General features: G+C 38.3%; 3 protein-coding genes across 6 annotated transcripts; 1 reads left to right on the top strand and 2 right to left on the bottom strand.

Annotated features, from left to right (window-relative positions):
* The first annotated feature begins 11,241 nt into the window (after positions 1–11,241).
* On the top strand, positions 11,242–12,689 carry LOC142636446 (dynein light chain 1, cytoplasmic-like). Its single transcript, XM_075810683.1, has 2 exons — positions 11,242–11,722; positions 12,070–12,689. The coding sequence occupies exons 1-2, from the start codon at positions 11,585–11,587 to the stop codon at positions 12,223–12,225; spliced, it is 294 nt and encodes a 97-aa protein (XP_075666798.1). The 5' UTR covers positions 11,242–11,584; the 3' UTR covers positions 12,226–12,689.
* Positions 12,690–13,398: 709 nt separating this feature from the next.
* LOC142636444 (hydroxyphenylpyruvate reductase-like) lies at positions 13,399–21,028 on the bottom strand. 4 transcript variants are annotated; one of them, XR_012844318.1, is made up of 5 exons: positions 20,421–21,028; positions 18,448–18,979; positions 15,839–16,050; positions 13,969–14,501; positions 13,399–13,422 (listed from the first exon to the last, which is right to left on the bottom strand). XR_012844318.1 is itself a non-coding variant. In XM_075810681.1 (3 exons), exons 1-2 carry the CDS (start codon positions 20,841–20,843, stop codon positions 18,461–18,463), a joined length of 942 nt encoding a protein of 313 aa, XP_075666796.1. In that variant the 5' UTR covers positions 20,844–21,028; the 3' UTR covers positions 13,652–14,501; positions 18,448–18,460. The 4 variants fall into 4 exon arrangements, 1 of the variants encoding a protein (XP_075666796.1); XR_012844317.1 differs by lacking the exon at positions 13,399–13,422 and having other exon boundaries at positions 13,652–14,501; XR_012844319.1 differs by lacking the exon at positions 13,399–13,422 and having other exon boundaries at positions 13,652–14,496.
* On the bottom strand, positions 14,069–16,170 carry LOC142634853 (hydroxyphenylpyruvate reductase-like). Its single transcript, XM_075809104.1, has 4 exons — positions 16,114–16,170; positions 15,937–16,050; positions 14,448–14,501; positions 14,069–14,305 (listed from the first exon to the last, which is right to left on the bottom strand). Exons 1-4 carry the CDS (start codon positions 16,168–16,170, stop codon positions 14,069–14,071), a joined length of 462 nt encoding a protein of 153 aa, XP_075665219.1.
* Positions 21,029–23,803: the final 2,775 nt, after the last annotated feature.

Below are 23,803 nucleotides of genomic sequence, written 5' to 3'. Positions count from 1 at the left end.
TCCGAAAATATAGAGAGAATACTAAATTTGCCATCGGAGGGTTTTTGGCCGGCAATCCCAGTCACCTTTGATCGCTTTTCTTTCTTTTCCAGGCCATCGAAGGAGCAAGCAGTCCTGTCAAGTCTGAAGCATCCAGCCTACTGATTTTCTTTACATCATCAGTTGGTGCCGTCTGTGGGAAAATCTATTCACTGTTCTTTTCGTTCGACTATCTGTTTTTGTTGTTAACAATTAGCCTTTCCCAGACAAAAGGCTGAATGGCTCGAACAAGATCAAAGGCTACCAGCCCAGGCCACCAGGAGAGTATGGATGCTTCTAGTAATCCCCTTCGCGATCGTAGGTCAGCGTCTGTCGTGCAACCGCCTTCTGTTCAACATATACAATCCATGGCTACCGCTATGGCAGAACTAACCCGTCAGAATCAGGAGTTGAATAGGGAGATCAACCTTAGGAGGCAGCGCCAAGATGGGCACACGGAAGGACGAGCCCAAAGTCAGGAAGGTGGAAGAGAAAATGTTGAGTCCGAAAATCAGACAAGGGGTACCGCTTCAAGAAGAGTGCCACACTTGGAAAGAAAGATGGACCAAATGAGAAAAGCCTTGGATGAGATGAGAGAGAACATGAGGCGGGCAAACCCAGTGGATGATTTAGTTCACCGAACGGACTCCCCTTTCACGGCTTCCATCAACAGTCATCCCCTACCTCTGAAATTCAAAATTCCTTCCTTGGATTCGTATGACGGAAATCATGACCCGTGTGATCACATTGCTACTTTCAAGACGACCATGCACCTTCAAGGGGACCCGGACGAGATTATGTGCAGAGCTTTCCCTACCACACTTAAGGGACCAGCGCGAGTGTGGTTCAGCAAAATACCCCCAAACTCAGTGGGATCGTTTGAAGAGTTGAGTAAGTTGTTTGTCAATAATTTCACTGGAGGACAACGCCACAAGCGTTCCTCTTCTAGTTTGCTGACTAAAGAGCAAGGAAAAAATGAGAGTTTGCGGTCCTTCATTACTTGGTTTAATAGGGAAGCCTTAACGGTAGACGAAATGGATGACAAGTTATTGTTGGCCGCTTTCCACAATGGGGTCAATTCTGACTTGTTCATCCATAAACTCTACGAACAAGAACCACAGACTATGGCCGAACTCGTCCATTCGACCCAGAATTTCATGAACGCTGAGGACGCTATCATAGCCAAGAAGAGAAAGAGAGCAGAGCGCTCGGAAGCGGGCCACCAACGTTACTCAGATCAAGGACCTCGTCCAAAGAAGGCTCGGGTAGACGAGAGAAAAGACAAGGATGGTAAGAAGGCAAGTTCCTCAGCGAGAAATCAGCAACACACACCCTTGACTATGCCACTAGAGTAGGTTCTTATGCAGATCAAGGATGATCCGTCCTTGAAGTGGCCGGATAAGATGAAAGGAGATCCTAAGAAACGCAATAGGAGCAAGTATTGCAGCTTTCATAGAGACCACGAACATGACACGGACGAGTGCTTTGATTTGAAGCAGCAGATAGAGAATCTCATTAAACAAGGAAAGATAAGGAACTTCCTTGGATGAGACCAAAGAGATGAGAAACTGAAAGCTAAGTTGGAAGAGTCATCACGACCCCCACTAAGAGAGATAAGAGTAATTATCGGAGGAAACTCGACAGCGCAGTCATCCAAGTCGAGGAAGACATACCTGAAGGTGGTGCAGAACATCCAGCTGTCTAGACGACCTCCTAAGACGAAGGAAGTAGACAAGTAGGCCATTATGTTCACAGACGAGGTCGCAGGACGACTTCACCACCCACACGATGACGCGATAGTCATCACCCTAATCATTGTTGACTACATGACCAGAAGGGTGTTGATAGACAATGGCAGTTCTGCGGACATTCCGTATTACCCCGCCTTCCAGCAAATGAGGCTAGGACGAGATCAGCTTCGACTAGTGAATTCGCCATTGGTGGGATTCAGAGGAATGAAGGTGTAACCAATAGGCACCATCACATTACCAGTGGTCGTTGGAACATATCCACAGCAGATAACCAAGGAGGTAAATTTCCTTGTTGTTGATTGTGCATCGTCATATAATGCAATTATTGGAAGACCAACTTTGAATAATTGGAAGGCGGTAACTTCTACCTACCACTTGTCCAGTAAATTCCCGACCGAGTACGGAGTGGGCCAAGTATAAGGAGATCAATTGGCCGCCAAAGAGTGCTACTTAGCCATGCTGGCGATGGACGAGCATATACAGGCAATGAGTATAGACGGGAGAAGGATCGCAGTGGAACCCACTGAGGTGTTAGAAGTCGTCCTTTTGGAAGAGAACTAGCCTGAGAAGTTCACTAGAATTGGAGCGAGCATGGAAGAAGAGGCAAAGCATGCTTTGGTCTAGTTTTTGAAGAAAAGCCTCGATGTCTTTGCATGGAGTCATGAAGACATGTCTGGTATTGATCCAAGTGTTATTACTCACAGCCTGAACCTTTGTCCTTATTCAAAACCAATGCGTCAGAAGAAAATGGGTTTTGCTCCTGAACGAGACAATGCCATCAAGGAAGAAGTCCAGAAGTTGGTTACAACGGAGTTCATCTAAGAAGTTTATTATCCAGATTGGTTGGCGAACGTAGTCATGGTGAAGAAAGCTAACGGCAAGTGGCGAATGTGCGTGGACTTTACTGACTTAAACAAAGCTTGCCCAAGGATAGTTACCCATTGCCACGCATTACCAGCTAGTGGACTCGACGGCAGGTCACAGGGTGCTGAGCTTCATGGACGCCTTCTCAGGCTACAACCAGATAAAGATCGACGAAGCGGATCAAGAAAAGACCTCATTCATTACAAGCCAAGGGTTGTATTGCTACAAAGTAATGCCCTTCGGTTTGAAGAACACAGGGGCGACTTACCAAAGACTGGTTAACCACATGTTCCGTCCTCAAATTGGGCGAAATGTGGAGGTTTATGTAGATGATATGCTAGTGAAAAGCCTGGACGAGGACAATCATCTGGACGACTTGACGAGACTTTTAATACACTTCGGCGGTATAACATGAAATTAAATCCAAGCAAGTGTGCTTTCGGAGTTTCGTCGGGGAAGTTTTTAGGGTTCATGGTTTCGCACAAAGGAATTGAAGCAAATCCGGACAAAATCCAGGCGATACTGAATATGGAACCACCGAAAAATATCAAGGAAGTCCAGTCTCTTACCGGACGAGTTACCGCCCTTAACAGGTTTGTGTCGAAAGCTACTGACAAGTGTTTGTCATTCTTTAAAGTCCTCAGGAAGGCATTTGAGTAGACAGACGAGCGTCAAAAGGCCTTCAAAGACTTGAAGACATATCTCATAACAGCGCCGTTGCTAAATCCGTCTATACCTGGAGAAGAGCTGTATTTGTACTTGGCGATGTCCCCACACGCAATAAGCTCGGCGTTGGTCAGAGAAGAAGGGAGAATCCAGAAACCAGTTTATTACACAAGCTATTCGATGAGAGGAGCAGAAGGATAATACCCGATGATGGAGAGCTAGCTTTTGCCTTGATTACGGCTTCTAGGAAGCTGAGGCATTATTTCCAAGCTCATATTATCAACGTCCTAACAGATCATCCCATAAAGAAGGCAATGAACAAGTTGGAAGCCGCTAGACGATTAGTACAGTGGGCTGTGGAACTTAGCGAGTTTGACATCAAATACCTTCCAAGGAATGTGATAAAGGCGTAGACGTTAGCAGATTTCATCGCAGAGTTCACCCCCAGCCAGGAAGAGCTGGACAAAGAGGAAGGAGTTGAAAGGTGGGTTATTAATGTAGACGAATCGTCCACACTATATGCAGGAGGGGTTGGAGTCATACTAAAGTCCCCAGAGGGTGACAAGCTGGAGTACGCAGCCCGTCTATAGTATCAAACCACCAACAACGAGGCTGAGTACGAAACTCTACTCAAAGGATTAGAATTGGCTAAGTCCTTAGAGGCAGAGTCGATAATAGTCAGAGGAGATTCTAAGCTAGTCATCAACCAGGTAAATGAAATGCGTGATACCAAGGAAGATCAGATGAAGAAATACCTCAGCAAAGTGAAACGACTTGCACGAAAGTTTTCAGCAGTAAATTTTGTTCAACTCCCCAGGGAGGAAAATAAGGAAGCAGATGCCTTGGTGAAAGCACCTTCGGTAGGAGGAGTTACGGACGAGTACGACAACGTCCAATATATGCCAAGCACAGACTTTCTGGACATACAACAGATAGGAGGGGGAGAAAATTGGATGAGTCCAATAGTAATCTATCTTAAAGATGGAAGGCTTCCAGAAGACAAGGACGAAGCGAGGAAGTTGAGGGTTAGGGTAGCCAAATACGTCCTCATAAACGAAGTGTTGTACAAGCGAGGTTTTTCCCAACCTTACCTAAGGTGCTTGGCTCCGGATGAGTCAAACTATGTTTTAAGGGAAGTTCATGAAGGAGCATGTGGAAATCATTCAGGAGCGAGAACACTAGTCCATAAGGTCGTGCGCGCAGGCTACTATTGGCCTACAATGCAGGTAGATGCTAAGGCCTATGTCAAGGTTTATGACCAGTGTCAACGCTATAGCAATGTCCCTAGACAGCCGTTAGAGTACCATACCCCAATGATGGCCCCATGGCCCTTTGCACAGTGGGGACTGGAAATCCTAGGTCCCTTCCCCATGGGAACCAGACAAATGAAGTTTTTGGTAGTAGGGATCGATTACTTTACCAAGTGGGTAGAGGCCAAACCTCTTGCAACAATCACTCAGCAAAATTTTAAAAATTTTGTATGGAAGAATATTCTATGTAGGTTTGGAGTACCCAGGGTACTAGTATCAGATAACGGACGTCAGTTTGACAACGCACCTTTCAGGGACTTTTGCAAATATTTTGGAATCAAGAATCACTATTCCTTATCCTCCCATCCACAGGCAAATGGACAAGCAGAAGTAGCGAACCGATCCCTGTTGAAAATCATCAAGACTCGGCTCGAGGGGGCAAAAGGGATATAGCCAGATGAGTTACCAGGTGTTCTTTGGGCCTACAGGATGACTGTACGAACTCCGACAAGAGAGACCCCCTTTAAACTAGCCTATGGAAGTGAAGCCGTCATACTGGTAGAAGTTCATATGGCTAATCATCGAGTGATTAAGTATCAGGAAAGAGAGAATGAGGAACAACTTCGTCTTGACCTCGATCTTATTGACGAGGTAAGAATGGATGCGGAGCAAAGGACAGCAAGATATAAGAATCTTATGGCTAGGCAGCATGATGCCATGGTGAAACCCAGACGATTCAGTGTTGGGGACCTTGTTTTCAAAAGAGTCTCCTTAGCAACTAGGAATCCGGCTCATGGAAAATTGGGACCCAATTGGGAAGGACCCTATAGGGTAATCAACTGCAAGATGCAGGGGTCATACTACCTGGAGGCCCTGGACGAACGAAAGTTAGAGCACCCCTGGAACGTGGAACACCTGAGGAGGTACTATCAGTGATGAACTTGGACAAAGTAATCCGGGGACAAGGTTGATACTATGGACAACTACAGCCACGATCTATGTGTTTACTTATACCTACTGTTGTGTTCTTATTACTACTATAGTGTGTACTAAGAATAAAAAGTGCACTAGTTCTTAAACTTTTGCACCGTTTACAGACCAATTTGTAAAAGACGAGGTTATGTATTTTCTTAAGTGTTTTAATAATGCACCAGCTTCTAAGCGTGCCATATTTGTGGACAATGTACAATAATATGGTTTGGATTTCTGATATACTTAATCTAGTTTCCATAATGATACCCACAAGGTGGCAAAAGCCTAAGACGAATGAAAATCTCTGGACGCAGGGATGTAACGTTCATAAGCTTTTCTCGAAATGAGGATAAAAAAAGCTAAGGCATACTCGTCTAAGCTTTTCTCGAAATGAGGACATATAAAAAAATTAAGGCACACCCGTCTAAGCTTTCCTCGAAATGAGGACATATATATATATAAAAAAAATAAAAAAAAACTAAGGCACACTCGTCTAAGCTTTCCTTGAAATAAGGATAAAGCGAAAAGAAAAAGCTAAGGCATACTAGTCTAAGAAGTAGATAGACAAGAAAAAGGCATACGTTAAAGCATAAAGTTTCAAAGACGAGCATCTAGCCAAGACGCCTCAATGTCTTAGGACGAGTAAAACATTATAAGCCTCTTGCAAGGAGACGAGTGATAATTTCCCAAAGGACGAGGTAAAATACTGGCAAAGTCATCATTGTCGTCCTAAGACAAGTTACACTTGTAAAAATTTGATTGGCTAAGAAAGACGTCCATGCCTAGGTGGGTCGTCCATAAGAAAATCACATGGACGACCGTTCAACACTTAGAACACTGTTTAAAAGCCAATGACATAAATGGTGAAAATAGTGGATAAACTCGTCCATACAATAAATAATGGATAAAAGTAAATATTCTTTAGTCTAAAAGAGGGTAGACGACCACCGTCCAAAAACCCTTATAAAATAAGCCTTAAAAGGAAATTGTTAATAAACTCGTCCAGAACACTCTGGACGAGATAATTGTACTCGAATACATCTTAAAAAGGGTCCAAAAAACAACAGACCAAAAGAAAAGCAGAATAACAATAACACTAGTTTAAAAATTGTCTTCAAGAAGGGGGGGCATCAACGTTGCGGTCGTCCTAAGATGGCTTGGTGGTGGCATCATCCTCAATATTAACATCGTCTAAGCTTGTTTGGAGGAGAGAACTTGTAGCAGCGCCAAGGTTGAGTTTAATGGTGCTAAAGTCAACTCCAGAAAAGTTTTCTATAGCATCCATTCTAAAATCTTCAAACCCTGCTGCATAGTTCATGTCCAACAGGTTAGTAAACTCCTTGGACGCTTTGAACTCCTCCACTGCGTCGTCTTTAGCCTTCTTAAAGAGGAGACTCAGCTCGTCGTTCTTCTTTTGAAGAAAGTCAAGACGATCGTCCTTCTTAGCAGCATCAGATTTCAGCTCCCCCACTAAAGCATTCAACCCCTTAACCTCGTCCTTGGCCTTATTCGCCACCTCGGCCCAAGTTCTGCAGTCGTTTTTAATCTCCTCTATTCTTTTTTCAAGAAGAATCCTCGTCTTGTCCATCTCCGTGGTCTGCCTAGACGCAGCTATGAACTTCGACATTGCCTACGTAGAAGACAAGAAGGTTCAAGTAATAAAAATAACAATAGATAACATTGCTAAAGCAAGACGAGACAAAGGTGTTCACCTTAAAAAGATCGTGGACACCGGAATGCTCAAACTCCTTCAAAGACATGTCGTAGCACGCAGCCACATCCTCACCTGTTACAGGCTCTTGGAATCGTTCCCAAGCCAAATCCTCATTCTCCAGTAAGTTCATAGAAATCCTTTGAGGAGACTGGGACGAAGCAGGAGCATGGGTTTTGGATGGAGCGACACCAACGGGCATAGATGAGTCCACATAAATGACTGTGATGGACGGCAAGGAGGAAGGAGGGTCAGACTTAGCAGTTTCGGGCCTAGACGACCCATGCTTGGTCTTCTTCCCCCGACGACTAGGTAAGCTTCCCAAGTCCAAATTTTTGGACAAGCTTTTCCTCTTATCTCCAGCAGCAGGACGAGGCTGGGGTTGAACTTCAAGTCTGGCCGTCTCATCGATCACTTCCTTCCCCTTATTTTCTTTAATGGTTGCCATTCCTGAAAAACACATGTACACATATATATATTAAAAAAAAATTTCAAAATTTCAAATAAGAAAAGCACTCACATCTACAGACAGTTTGCTCGTGCGCAAGGGCTTCAGCAGATGGATTAGGGCCAAGTCCCCACTTGTGCAAGCGTCGAAGAGTCACCAACGAGTTAAAATTCCTCTCGGGGTGTAGACGAGCTCTGTGGACGCGGTCACAATGAAACTTACTTAAAGAAGGACGTCTAACAGCTGAGAAAAGAGAGGAAAATTAAGGTTAGACAACTGTCTAAAGATAAAATATAACGAAACAAATAAAAAAAGAATGAAGGAAAAACGTAACATACCTTCTTGACGAAGGTTCCCTAATTCTCCAATATAAGGGGCAAATACATCTCTACCAACCTCGATAGGATGTCCCGCCCAGAAACCAGAGACAAATAAAAATTTTGTCTTCCAGTTTCTGTCAGACGAAGACAAAGACTTAATCAACCTACAGTCATTGCCCCTAGTTGTAAACTGATAAAAACCTAAAGATTGACTTATCTCGGATGGTTTATAATAGTACAGAATCTCATCCACGGTGATAGGACGGTTCCCATCAAATACCTCCCTCCATAAGACTTGCATAGAGACAATAAGTCTCCACGCGTTGGGGTTAAACTGACAAACTCCCAAGCCCAGCCTAGTGAGTAATTCTCTAGCGAAGGCATTCAAAGGAAATCTAAGCTCCCCTAGCAAGTAAGTTTCGTAAATACCTATTCCAAAACGGGGTTGGCAACACCATTCCCCTCGGACGGCTAACCTAGGATTCAGATCGTCTAGGATTTGGAACCAACTCCTACGAGCATCTAACCTCTTCTCGTCTGTCTTAGAAGGGATTTCTATAGCACAACTATACACAGTTTCTTCTTCGTCCAAAGGGGAGGACGGCGGGACGCTCGTCGAGGTATCAGCTCCAGAGGCTGCCCTCGTCCTAAAATTTTCCTGTAAGGTTTCAACGGGAATTCTAGGAACACCAGATGTATATTCCTCCATTGTGTGGCCACTACTACTACTACTATCGTTACTAGAAGTGCTACTCGTCTATGGCCTTGTCTACACTGTCGCTAGACAAACAGGTAGCCATTTCAGACATCCTAAAGCTTAAAAAGAAAAGCCTGAGAATGAGAGTAAAGGGAATACCTGGCTCTAGAAGAAAGATACTAAGGATGCTGAGAACACTCCTAGACGAGGCGACGGACGAGAGGTGTCAAAATAGAAAATCTGAAAAAATGAGAGGGGCACAAGAGGGAAATCACTATTTATAGGTAGAAAAGTCTCGGTATTCACAACAACGAGACCAATGAGAAAGCGACATGTGGCATCTGCCTCGAGGAGGTAAGTCGACGTGACCAACCACCTATGAAAGCATGACACGTGGTACGCTGTCTGAAAAACAAATAAAATAGAAAATAATGGTAATAAATGTTCTTGGAAAGCTCGTCCTGAAGTCTGGTGATGTACTGCATAACCCCTGGATGAAGGGGCAACTGATGAGGAATGAAGAAAAATTAAAGTACTCCAGACCGTCCATGGTCATCCACACCAGTAGTCGTCCAGAAGAAAGCACCAGGACGAGGCTAATGCCCATGGTCACCCATAGACGAAAACACACCCGCAGCACTCGTCCTAGGAAGGCTATCATCCCCGTCCTGAAGGGGTTCGTCCACAAGAGGACCCCTGGAAAAGCCCTTTACACTTGGGAATTCTTGAGTACATTTCACCACTTTGCAACATACGCATAACTTCCGGTGACCGTTATATGAAAAAATATAACTCCTAAACGGTTGTAGAAGTTATCCTTAAACCCTCGCACTTCCTCAAATCCAGGGGAGATTACAAGCCTAATAACTGTTCCTAGGACACTATATAAACATCCATTCAGACCAGAAAAACGTACGCTTGATATTTCCCAAAAAGTTGGAACTCCGAAAATATAGAGAGAATACTAACTTTGCCATCGGAGGGTTCTTGGCCGGCAATCTCGGTCACATTTGATCGCTTTTCTTTCTTTTCCAGGCCATCGAAAGAGCAAGCAGTCCTGTCAAGTCCAAAGCATCCAGCCTACTGATTTTCTTTGCATCATCAAATAGTATTTCACACAAAAAAAAAAAAAAAAAAAAAAAAAAAAAAAAAAAAAGAAGAAGAAGAAGAAGAAGAAAGAGTAGTGTTCAAATTTTTATTTTAGGAGTTAAAAAAATAAATAAAAATTTTATATATAATTTTTTTGCTAGTTGAACGTGGAGCCGCCCCTTAAAGTTAAGCCTATCCAAAAACAAACTAAATTAATCCTATAGTAAATTTGTAATTGTTGCAAGCGGGCTGGTCGGCATTGAAAAAAAAGTTCAGAAAGTGTTCCTTTTTCTTCATTATTTTTCTTTGAGGTTGTTAACTTGTTATCTATTGAAAAGTCAACAGTATGTAAGAGAGGTCATACATTAGAGTATGATTTCGTAGGGAAAAAAAAATTAAAAAAAATTTAAAAATTTAAAAAAAATTTAAAAATTTAAAAAAAATTTAAAAAAAAAAAAAAAAAAAAAAAACACCTCATTTTGTAAGAATCTAGCATGTCCTAATCATAGTATCATGTTCCTAGTTTCTTGATATTTTTTTTTTAAATCTATATTTTTCTTGATATTTTAGCTAAGGAAATATGCAATTAGATATTTTCATCAAGGAGACAAGTATGTATATATACTCACATAATGGGCTTTGGCCCGGCCGGCCCTGGCTTGGCCCAGAGCCTTATGTGTCCTTGGGCTTCAATAAACCAAGCTCAATAGAGTAAGAGCATTATTAATATATAAAATTAAAATATATTTTTGTGTATACGTATGAATACAATTAAAAATAATCATAATTTATATATTTTTTTAAAAGAGAATCAAATTATACATAATATTAGCTTATATTTCTTTTAAATCATATATTTCTAAAATATATAATGGTTTCTCATTTTATATATGTGTGTAATTTAGAATTTAATTGGACTTAAAATTAAAAATTCAATCAAAACCTAATCGAATTTTCTCTGAGTTTTAGATATTAATATATATATATATAGATAAATTGCAAGTTCAAGCTTGGTTCATTTACTTGTTGAGCAAACTTGAACTTGTTCACGAACTACCTAATTGACTTATCTTTAATTTCTATATATATCTTTTTACAGCTTCCTAAATTTGTGGATTTTAAATAGACAAAGAGATTGTTCATAGCCTAAATTGGTTTAGAATTCAGATCCAACAAACTTATATAATAATAACATGTATGCCTTTGATGCAAGATCCATTCAACAGCTAAATAAAATGACAAAAACAGTCTAATTTTAACTGTGGAATGTAGATACTGAAAAATATCCGAATATAACACCAGCCTTAAAAAGGGGCCGTGTTTAGTGGGGTTAAACGAGTCTCACTGAATTCATTGTCAACCTACACGCTACACCATTCATTGGACAACAAACCAAAACAAAATTCCGAGCTTTATTTTAAGCCTCACCAGCTTTATCCATTCCATAGTTATCCTCGTGACTGTGATGCTTGATGAATCCGTATAGAATAATGTCAAAAAGCACTCCAAGGTGAGGACAAAAGAGGACATCAAGGTTGGAATATTAAAATTGCATTCTCATTAGTGAGTCATTGACACTTGGAAGACAGAGAAGGGCCAGAAGGCTCCTAGGCAGTTGTCTTTTTTAGGCCTGTGTTTCTTCTATGATCATCTAGTATGTACCATTTCTTTACACGTTAGATAGAGAGCATCTTTCTGGGTTTTGAAGGTTAAAAGAGAGACATTGCTTATCCCATTCCAAACTGAGTATTTCTTCTTTTGAGAGAGAGAGAGTAAAAAAAAAAAAAAGTAGAAGAAGATGTTGGAAGGAAAAGCTATGATACAAGACACAGACATGCCACTCAAGATGCAGATCCAAGCTATGGCCTCTGCTTCTCAAGCTTTAGATCACTATGATGTGGTTGACTGCAAATCCATAGCTGGACACATCAAAAAGGTTCTATTTTTCTCTCTCTCAAATACATAGAATGAAAGTACTTTCATTTATTGTCAAATATTCCTTTTTATTCTTTGCTTGTTTCTTTCTTTTGCATGGGCATTGGCTAGTCCATGTTAACATGACATAACCTCATTATGAAAGTCTTTTTTTTTTTTTTTTTTCCTGGATCATTGGAATGAAATTTTTTTTTTTTGTCTGCGCCATATATTTATAGTATATAGGAACAAAGAGGAGAAGAAGAAGAAATAAATGAGATGATGTGGAGATCTGTCTTTTTTTTTTTTTTTCTTTTTTTGAATTTTTGAAATTTTGAAAGTTGAAATCTATGGTTGTACAATTGGCAGGATTTTGACAAGAACTATGGGAGTGGATGGCAGTGCGTGGTGGGTAAAAATTTTGGGTGTTTCTTCACTCATTCTGAAGGATCCTTCATCTACTTTAAATTGGAGACTCTCAATTTCCTCATCTTCAAAGGGATTTCTTCCTCCTCCTCTCACTGAGGTTAAAGGCAGTGTGTCAACCAAGTTCAAGAGAAAGGCAGAAGATGGAGGAAAAAGTGCGCCACATTTTTCTGATGGTACTTGTTCCAAAATTTGTGGTGTTGGTTGAAATGGAAGAAGAAAAAGGAGCAAAAATAATAAGTACAGAAATAAATGGGTTAAAATATTAGAAACAATCAAAAATAATTGTATCCATGCACCATGGGCATGGCCATGGCCAAATGGGGAGAAGTTTGGAATTTCTCTTTGTTGAAGGCCTTGTAGTTGTGGTTCCATGCTGGGGTGTTTGCTGTGTCCCATTTTTGTGCATATCTTGGCTGTCCTGATGTTTTTGCTCTTTAAATTATTTCACTTCCCTTATCTTCAATTCTGTCTTTGGTTGCTGAGAAGCCAATGAAATGTAAATATATGTGTTGTAAAATAGGATGGTATTAAGGTTGAATGGATCTTTGTGATTTTCATTAGCACGTTAGAATCATGGGCATCTATCTAATGCAGGTGAGTTTAAATCTAGCAGTCAATTTGAAAGTTGAATCTTGGTTGGGTTTGTGATAGCTGTGGTAAATATATATTATATACCAGATCTACTTGGCATAATGGCAATGACATGAAAGGTACCACAAAACTTGTAAATAGCGGCATTGACTTAATGCATAGGTTATAGTATCATCACCGGGTCCACCTCTAATAAATTCTTGCAACGTTTATAAAGATATTTTGAAGCGCATAAGGTCCATTTTCTAATCTTGATAACCCGCTTTCTTTTCATAATAATCTAAAGGAGCAGGTTCTTTTAACTCGATATGCTAATCGCACATGAACTATAATATTATATGTTCTGATACAGTGTTAAAAATGAGTAAGGGCTCATGACTGATGAGTACCAACACTGGAAAAAGTGACAAATAAATTCTGTATCTTAGGATCAGAAAGTCTTTTGTATGAAATAAAATACGTAATTATTGAAGAATATTCCAAGAAAGTGATTTCATCCTTATCTTTTCATATATATATATATACACACCCATGCCAATAGCTTGGCCCTTGGTCTTGCAGCCTGGGCAAAGCTTAATAATTCCCATGGGCTGAAGTCTTCAATATCAGATTGGGTTTACTCATCTCCTCATTGGAAGCAGATGAACTGGGCCGTGACAGCCTTTTGTGACTTTTATTTCTCTGTTGAATACAATCACCTTACTAAAAACGACAAAACAAAACAGACAATTTCACTACAAAGACAAAATCACAGAGCAATAGCCAGCAAGCCACTGCAGGAAAATAAGTTGAAGATGTGAAATCTCTAGACTCGCAATGTGGACGTTTTGCATATTTTCCAGGATGATGGACGGATTGTATGTTAATAGGATCTGTCATGATGTTTCTTATATCAAAAAAAAAAATCTCTAGACTCACCATGCTGTGTCAATTTATATTGTAATCACAATATAAATTCATAGTTTAATTATTCTAAAAATCCATATAAACAGTTGGAGGCAGATGAATGAGATAATGGTAAATATGTTTGTGAGGGGAGAATATAGTTAGCAACTTTCTATGACTAAATGACTGAAGTTAAAATATGCTAATGCTATGGAATGAGAAAAATATGTTACTGCCATTTTTGATATGACAATTCTTTTGCTACAATGCTGGTGAAGAGAATAATGTTTCAACACATCGACATCTAAATCAGTAATGGCAGCAAAACAAAGCCAAAAAACCCAACTGTTCATGCCAATGTACCTTCCTTAAAAGTCCACCAGAGTTAAAAGAGGCTTGTTTTGAAAGTATGCTTCCAAGTTTATGACCACAAGGTCTGCCATTGCCTTGCAGGCTTCCAGTCTCACTCCCCACGAGGCAGGAGGACTACATTTTCAAGCCCAAACAGTTGTTCAGGAACCTCTGGCTCATTTTCAAACATATCAAGTCCTGCCCCACCCAGCCGGCCTTCAAACAATGCAAAAACAAGTTGGATTACATCAATGAGTGGACCTTGTCCAACGTTGATGATAATGCCGTTTGGCCCCCCCAATGCATCAATGACTTCACAGTTAACACTTAACAATGTGGTGGGTTTCATCTGAGAGATTGCATGCCAAAATGAGAATTTAACAATTTGAGGCAAAGTCAAAAATAGTGGAATGGTATTTGTAATTTGGATATTGTTCTTCAGCTCTAGAGCAGTAACTGATGGGCCAACCAAATGCTTCAGCTCTCTTCACAATTGCTAAACCAATCCAGCACAACCCAACAATTCCAACTGATTGACCACTGAACTGAAAAGGACAAACAAACAAATGAATAGAATCGAAAAAGAGACTTCCAGTATAGCAAGACTGTATGTACATAAGGGAAATAAAGATTGAAAAGAAATTTTTTATTATCAAGAAAATTCAAGTTTCAAACCACTTACAGGGCAAAATTTTTTAAATAACTATCAAAAACAAACTATATCATTAGTTAGCCAAAGTTTGAAACAAATTTGGTATCTAACAATTCGAGTCCTTTAGACTCGATTTTGGAATGCTAAATCGAGTGCACTGATCTCGATTTCAACCTCATTCGTAGCTGATGTGGACACTTGGTCCACGTGGGCATAGAAATCGAGTCCTATGGACTCGAGTTCTGTCAAATAGAAATCGAGTCCGTAGGACTCGATTTCGTATCACCTAAACCCATAAATCCAAACGCTGAAGAAGAAAACGTTGAAGAACCAGAAATGAAAACCCAGGCAAAACCCAGAGATCAAAACGCCGAAGAAGAAATCCAGAGAACAAAAAGCAGAGATCAAAACGCCGAAGCAAAACCCAGAAATCAAAAAGCACAGATCAACAACCAAAGATAAACAACGAAGAAGAAAGAAGCAACGATGCAAAAGCTAGCAACCCAGGCGCCGATTCAGGTGATGGAAATCGGATTGAGCATGTGGTTTCTCCCCACCGCTCCAGTGGAGGAGAAGAACATGTACCCAGCAACTCAGGCGTCGATTCTGACCAAACCCAGGCAACGAAAACTTTAGGCGATGGAAATCAGATCGTGGTTTCTCGCCGCCGCGCCAATGGAGGAGAAGAACACCGAGTGGAGAGTGGGTTTGATTCGTTTTGGATTTGATTAGTTCACGAGTTTTTGGGGCTTGGAAGTGGAGAGTTGCTGAAACAACACTCGGTTTTTGGGGCTTGGCTTGGAAGAACACCAAGTTGGTTTTTGGAACAACGCTCAGTTGCTGAATAGAACTTAAATTTCTGAAACAAAATGAAATCGAGTCCTAAGGACTCGATTTCTATTTGACAGAACTCGAGTCCTCTGGACTCGAGTTTCATGCCGATGTGGACTCCCTGTCCACATCAGCTACAAACGACCTTGAAATCGAGTTTATTACACTCGATTTAGCATTCCAAAATCGAGTCTAAAGGACTCGAATTGTTAGATACCAAATTTGTTTCAAACTTTGGCTAACTAATGATATAGTTTGATTTTTATAGTTATTTGAAAAATTTTGCCCACTTACAGCTCAACAACCAATCCAAACCAAAACACCCCCCCCCCCCCCCCCAACCCTACCCTAAAGAAAAAATTGGGAAAAAAAACCCGCACACACACAAAATACACAAACCTTTGTTTTCAATTTGAAATCCCCTTTCTTCCATGCCCCAGTCCTCACAAAACTACCAGCCACAAAAATCCTCAACACCGCAATGTCAACCCTATTGCCATGTCTGCAACATCATCTGTTAACACATTGGGTGTATTTGTAACATGAATTCCCTTTTCTTTACATTTCACCAAATCAATCTTGTCGAACCTCTCATTGTAAGCCAAAACAATCTATAATTTAGGCAAAGAATCAACAAGCTCAGCATCAGCACCATTCCATATGCTTGCTACTACTGCTTGTACTGAATTTGAGTCCTCTTTCAGGAATTCAATCAATGATGTTAGTTCCATAGTTTAAATATTTTGAACTTTTTTCAAGTTCTTGCTCGAGCTATTCATACATTGATGCATCAGTCATTAAGATACCTATGGTGTTCATTAGAAAATGTGAAGGACTACATGTTTTTGTTAGGTTTCTGTGCTCAAGCTGAAATCAGGGGCTTATATGCCGTGACTTTACTTGATAGCATTAAAAATGCCATTAATGAAGAAGGCAGGTCTCGTTCAAATAAGTAACAAACATAACTGAAATAATGTTAGATATATGTAAATCTGAATGAGCTTATCTTTGGAAGCCAATAACGCATGCATGAGCTTAAAAGTGAGTTAAGAGCATAATGGTACTTCCATATATAGCTAAGAGCATATTCTCAATTAATTTCATGTTTGGATATACTCAAGACTTATACTTTATCTAAAAACCAGACAAAGAAATTATCAGAATTTAAAGCAGTAGTAGTGTCATTATTTTTTAATGAAAATTTCAAGCACAGATAATTGAGCTTTCGTACTGCCTTTAAGCTTCCTTCAAATTCTATCTGCATCAAAACTAGAAAGAAAAAGAATGCACGACTGTGATCCAATTCAGATTTTCGCCAAACAAGTAACTGTATTTTTTTTTTACCTTTTCTTGTATTTACTTTTCCCCAAATGTGATGAACACATTGAAGTTTTGAAAAACAGCATAGGTGACAAAATTAATGGCATCTTTCCTTTTATTTTTTGTTTTCTCCAAATGTGATGAACACACTGAAGTTTTGAAAGACAGCATAAGTGACAAAGTTGATGGCCTCAAGGTGCTCAAAATTCTGTCCATTGAAGACCCTGTAGACACCGCTTATCAGTGGGACAATCCAAAGTGAAATTTCCTAATTAATGATGCATTGGCCTCCAACAGAATAAATATTGAGCTCTTCACTGTTAGTAAAAGCACACTTAAGCACAAAGAGCCAAAAGCTCAGCATTTTACGCTTCTAAAGTGAGGCACATTTAGGAGCTTTTTCCAAATAGCTCAATGCACGCTTTTCAGGGCTTTTATAATAATAATAATATGAAATGCAGCTATCAGATCTGGATGTTGTTGATATACACCATGGATTTGTTATATAAAATTCAATTTTATGTTATCATATTGTACATCTAAGCCCACCCCTCCACGCCTTTACAAATTATAGAAAGTAAAAATCTATTTGGGACCACACTCCATATACCACACATTCTCACTAAGGAGACTCAAGCAAGAACAAGGTCACTAGGGAGGGCAATAGGTTCAAGTTATAGTTCACCTCCTCGTGAGAAAGACTAAATTTAAATGAAATATACAAGGAAGATGATGAGGAGAGACTATAAATTTACAGGAAGTAGATGAGGAAGACAATGAGGGTTACAAATCTTGTAATGACAATAATAATGGTCCTACGCTCAATGAGAATAATGATTATATACTTTCAGGATTGCATTGCATTGCTTTTGTTGGGCATAGAAATAATTATTTGACATTATAGTGCTTTTCAGCCTTTGCCTTTTGGGTATATTGTGATTCAAACATATACATAATGTCCTCATTTTGATCATGGCTATCAAATATCATTGTACATTTTGACAAGAGAATTATATAGAATTTTATATTTCAATTTTGTATCGTTAGTTGATCACTTGATGTTACATTCTCCATTAATAATTAATTTCAATTTTTTTTATAGTTAATAAGAATCTTTATTAAAAAGAAATTAAATTATTTACAAGCTGCTCCCCAAATACACAGGTGGCGTACTATGGAAAGCCAAACAAATTAGCAAAATGTGCACAAATCCAAAAATCCTCTAGGCGAGAAAGTGAACGACTGCTAATCACAGAATTTAATAAATTTCAAATTGATTATATTACTTTTTTTAAAATGTGCACTCCACTTCCATTAGGGGCATGCTTGCGCTTTGTGCCTAGGCTCTAAGAGGCCTTTGTGCTTAAATGCGTCCCGGGCTTTTACCAACATTGGATCCTATTCATACATAAAATTTCCAGTGAAGTTCATAAAAAATTAGGGAAAAAAAAAAGGTGCACTAAAAAGAAAAGGGGAAAACCAAAGAACCTAGATATTGCAGTTCATCAAATGAGAAGAACAATATAATATCAAACTATGAGTCCCATGCTCAAAAAATTGAAACATGCAACTGTTACATTAAATTTCATTTGCCTTTTATTAGAGAAACCCCAGCAAAACATATATGTTTATATAAATATATATGGTGCCACTAAGCAAAAGATTGCCAACAAGTCATAACCACATACCTTCTTAATAATATCAAACTACCGGTGTTAAGAGTGGCTTCTTTAAAAAGTGCGCCTCCAAGTTCTTTATAACAAGGTCTGCCATTGCGTCAGTGGTTTCCACAGTGTCACTCCCCACATGAGGCATGAGAACTACATTTTCAAGCCCAAACAGTTGTTCAGGAACCTCTGGCTCGTTTTCATAGACATCAAGCCCAGCCCCACCCAAACGGCCTTCAAGGAGTGCAGACACAAGTTCAGGTTCGTCAATATGTGAGCCTCGTCCAATGTTGATGAGAATGCCCTCTGGCCCCAATGCATCAATGACTTCACGATTGACAATATGATGGGTTTCTTCTGTCAGAGCACATGCAACAACAAGAATTTGACAATTGACAGCCAAGTCAATAATGTTCGAAAAGTACTTGTAATTTGTTTCTGGTTTCTCAGATCTAGAATAGTAACTGATAGGGCATCCAAATGCTTCAGCTCTCTTTGCAATTGCTGAACCAATCCTGCCCAACCCAACAATTCCAACTTGCATACCACTGAACTGAAAGAGAAACAAAAATAAATATATATACATAATTTAGCAAGTGATTAAGAAAAACACAAGGAAAAAATAAAAGATTGAAAGAGTAGATTCAAGTCACCATTCAAGTAAATGACACACTAAGCATTCTAGTACATCTAACACAAACTCATTTTCTACATCTTATTTTTAATAATGTCTCTGTTGATTCATTTCTTGGAATCTAGTAAACTGTTCTAATATCATGTTTGACAAGGGGGTGGCCTAGCAATTAAAGTCTTGATATGGGGTGAGTAATGAGTTCAAACCCTTGTGGTGACGATGTGGCATTGATTTCTCTCAAGGACCATTGCTTCCCACCACCTAAAACCACTACATCCCCAGGCAAGACTGAGGCTGGACTATGGCTCAACCCAGCTAAAGGAGCGCTAGTCCCTTACCATCTAAGCCCCTCAGGCATTGGTTACTAAGTAGGAAACTAATATGATCACACCTAGGTAGGCTTTCCAAAACTAGTTGGCCCCTGCCCTATTTTCTTCAACACAGACACATTAACAAAAATTAAATAACCTATTATTGATAAGCCGTACACCATTACAATCAACTTTCATAGCTCCCATATTGTAACCAATCTCTCTCTCTCTCAATTAATATAAAACTATGCTACATCATATCCAGTGTCCATATTAAAATCATGGATAAGAGAAATTTAAAAAAATAAATAAAATTAAATTTAAAAAAAAAAAAAAAACTTCACACTACCTCATCCTTATCAAAGATATATAGCTAACAAGAAAATCCTGGAGTCTAAATTCCACTAAATTTGGCAATTCCATTTATGATTAAAATCTTAATTATGGAACAATTAATTGAAGAGTATTAAACATTTTCATTCCAAAGTAATGAGATTGATGGAAAAGTTAGTCCTTGAAAATTGTAATAATTATGAAATACTAAGGGTAAATTGCAAATAACCCCAAACTTTAGAGGGTAAAATTTAAATTTCGAAACATCAGGATGTAATATCCAAATATTCCCAAACTTCAAGTGTAAAATCTAAATTTTAAAACTTCATGGCATAAAATCCAAACACACCAAACTTACTTTAGGGGTCTATTTGGATACCGCTTATTTTGCTAAAACTGAAAATTTATTAGTGATTGTACGGTAAATAAATGTAAAAGTTAGTTGAAATAGTACCGTGAGCCTATTAAATAGTACCAAAAAGTGCAGTGAAACTTACGAATAATAGCAAAAATAAGCTGAATAGTGAAATAATTTATAATTTTTATTGCTTCTCAAATGCACACTAGGTTGTAATTTGCAATTTAACCAAACATTAAAGATTTCTATTTCACACAGAATTCAATTTCATTGTTCATTGCCAATTGTTCATTAAAACTAAAACCATAATAAAACAATTAGAACCAAGAATGAATACATAAATAACAAAAGTTTTAACCTTATTAGTCAATCTGAAATCGCCTTTCGGCCACAACCCACGTCTCACAAACCGGTCACACTCGCAAACCCTCCTCACAACCGCCAACATCAACCCCATAGCCACATCTGCAACATCATCAGTCAACACATCCGGTGTGTTTGTGACCCTAATCCCCTTTTCCTGACATTTCCTCAGATCAATCTTGTCCAACCCAACACTGTAACTCGAGACAATCTCCAGCTCTGGCAACGAGTCGATGAGCTCGGCGTCGGCGCCAATTTTGGTGTTGCCGACTATTGCTCTGATGGAATGGGAATTGTGCTTGAAAAAATCGGTTTTTGAGGAATAGGTCCAGAGTTTGACGAGGTTGAAGCGGTCTTTGAGTTGATTTTCGAGGTAATCGGACATTGGGCTGGTCATTAGGACGGTAATGGAGTCCATTGGAAGTGAATTGTGGATTTGGGAATTAGGGTTAGCGTTAGGGTTTAGGGTTTTGAGGGGGATTTGGGATTTGATTTTCGGTTAATATATACCGTCGGTGTTTGGTTTGATGGTGGTTGGTAGTGACTGTAAAAGTGGCAAGGTAAAAATGATATTGCCAAGATTGCATTGAAATCATATGCCAGTTTAGTAATGTTCATCTAATAAAGTTGTTTAAATTTTGTAGAAATTATGTGAGTGAAAAAAGTATATAAAAATATATGTTATTGTATTTAAACAACAGTTTTCGTTGTTAAAACACGGTTATCAAACGGAATCCTAACATGACACAGTAATAAATTATTATTTTATAATATTTTTAAGAACCATTGTTGTTGTAATTTCTTATTAGTTGTTATCTGGGTCTACTACTAAATTATATTTTTACTTATCAATAATCACTTACCATATCTATTAAAAATAATAATAAATAATCATCTATCACATCACAGTTCGAATAAAGTTTGTGGTTTTAACAATTTCCATCCATTATTTGACAAGGCAAATTATATCCGACTCCACTATTACTAGGGTGATCAATAATTTAGAGTATTTGTGTAAAAAAATTTGTCTAATTTAGTTTAAAAACTTACTTTCTTTCTATTTCTACATACTTATTTTTCAAAATACTTTAAATCAAATTATCTATTTTAAGTTTTTAACTACATTTCATTAAAATATTAAAAGATGACTGTGGAAAATAATTCTGTAATGCTGATTGAATTTGAACGTGATACATTGTAAGATATATACAAAATTGTCAGAATCTATACAAGGCAGAGTTCTAGTGTCATGGGATTACATATGTTAATGAAAGATTTAAGAAGATAAATTTTCCTTTGATGAGGTTGCTGAGATGAGCTATATTTCCTTAAATGAAATGGTCTCTAAGTTGTCTATTTGATTAACTTAATCCCAAGATATTTACACTACCATAAAATACCAGATATATTGTTGTTACAAACTTACACTAACTATATATATATATATATATATATATTTTTTTTTTTTTTTTTTAAATACAAGATAGAATTTCTACTCTAGTCTAATTTAAGTGTATATATATGTGAAGCTCTCTCCTAGAGACTTGAATTCCAGCCATTGCCCTCCACACCCCACAAGCATTTATATTTGTAGAATGACCACCACACCAAGGGAGAGCTGTGGTCCCGATATATTCTTACTAATGTGAGAATTTTCCATATCACTCTTGCTGATATAGGAATTTCTCTTATCTGAATTTTCCTTAACAGTATGAACTAGTGAGGGCAGTTACTAGCAATTTTGTGAGTGTAATCTCTTTTCCGATCAGAGAAATCTTATCTTCACAATATTTTCACAACACTTTTATAACAAATTCTAAGTGGTAAATTTTTTTTTTTTTTTTTGTGAAAATATTGTATCTAAAATTTGTTATGAAAATATCATAAATGTAGCACTTCTCTTTTTGTTATACATTATCAATTTTTTATTTAACTTTACCCTCTATTTCGTTTGAAGTAGTTTCTGGAGCAAAAAATGATATTATACTGGAAGTAAATGCTAGCTCGATTACTCTAGGACTAGGTGAGCTGTTTCAGGGCTCAAATCAAAACCATTTGTGTCTTAAATTAAGGGTTTACGTGTAGGATTCAAATCTTTTAGATTTCCTAGGGTACTCTATCAAATAAATTTTCTTAAATCCTAACCACACTTTAATGATTTAATGATCTTTAAATCATTAAAATGTGGTTATGATTTAAGGAAATCTATTGATAAAGTATCCTAGGAAATCTAGAAAATTTGAATCCTTACGTATAAGAAATTAGTACAGATATAGTGGGATTTTGGGTAAATGCTACTTAGTTTTTAATTAACAAACGCTCTTCCTATTGGACAAGGGAAAGTTATTGATTCATATTGAGGGGGGCATCAAAGCAAAAATTTATGGACACAACTTTTATGCCACAATTTTTATCCCAACCCAGATGTGACTAGTTGGTCGACATGAAAATAATAGACAACCGCTTCTAGTATGTCACATTAGAATTGTGATATAAAAAATTTTAGTCTTAGGGTCCGTTTGGATACAGCTGAAAACTGAAAACACTGTAGCAAAATAATTTTAAAATGGATGAATAGTGACGCGGGTCCCATTTTTAATTTTAAAAAATCTGAAAAGTACATGAACAGTGCACCACTGTGCGGTTACTGTTTACGCACAGTGGTGAACAGTGCACCTGTCCCCTGTTGGAAGATGTGCGAAGGGAAGAAGAAAAAAAAAAAAAGTCAAAAACGTAAACGCAGGACGCAGCCACCCAATCCAAACACACACTTAGAATAACTTGCAGATCCAATCTTACCTACATCAGGAATTTGGTTTGATTGCAATTGTTATTTATGGAGGTGATCTTCGAGGTCCTTCGTAGATAATTGAATCTAGTTTCAAGCTTAGGAAAGATCACAGACATCATTAAAATATTTCAGAACATAGGCTCTTACTGGCCGAAAATGATATCTTGCACCCGGCATATAGATATACCACCTCTTACTGGCTAAATAGGATGGAGGATAGTGTAGATGGTTGTATCCTCTAGGCAAATACAATTTGAACTAGGCTGTCATTTCCTTCACTGCTATAGATAATAGACTGGCTGGGTTTAGGTGTTATTATTTGTTATAGGTAGGGACAGTTGTTGCTCCAAAAAGTTCACCACTCCCTTTTTTTGAGAAAATTTATAAACAAAACTTTTTTTTTTATGAATATGATATGACAGACAAGGAGTACCAGAGAAAAAAAATAATAAATACATGATACAATAAAATCATGTGAAAATAACAGAGAATCTTATTTTGAGCTACACCTGAGTTTGATAAGGATTATTGCGTTTACGTTTTGGATGCCATGTGTTTCAGCTTTCTTTTTTTTTCTTTTTTTTTTT

Source organism: Castanea sativa, chromosome 5 (genome assembly GCF_040712315.1).
Source record: "Castanea sativa cultivar Marrone di Chiusa Pesio chromosome 5, ASM4071231v1".
Classification (NCBI taxonomy): domain Eukaryota; kingdom Viridiplantae; phylum Streptophyta; class Magnoliopsida; order Fagales; family Fagaceae; genus Castanea; species Castanea sativa.
The sequence above is the reverse complement of the archived record's forward strand: the minus strand, read 5'-3'. Positions and strand labels throughout refer to the sequence as shown.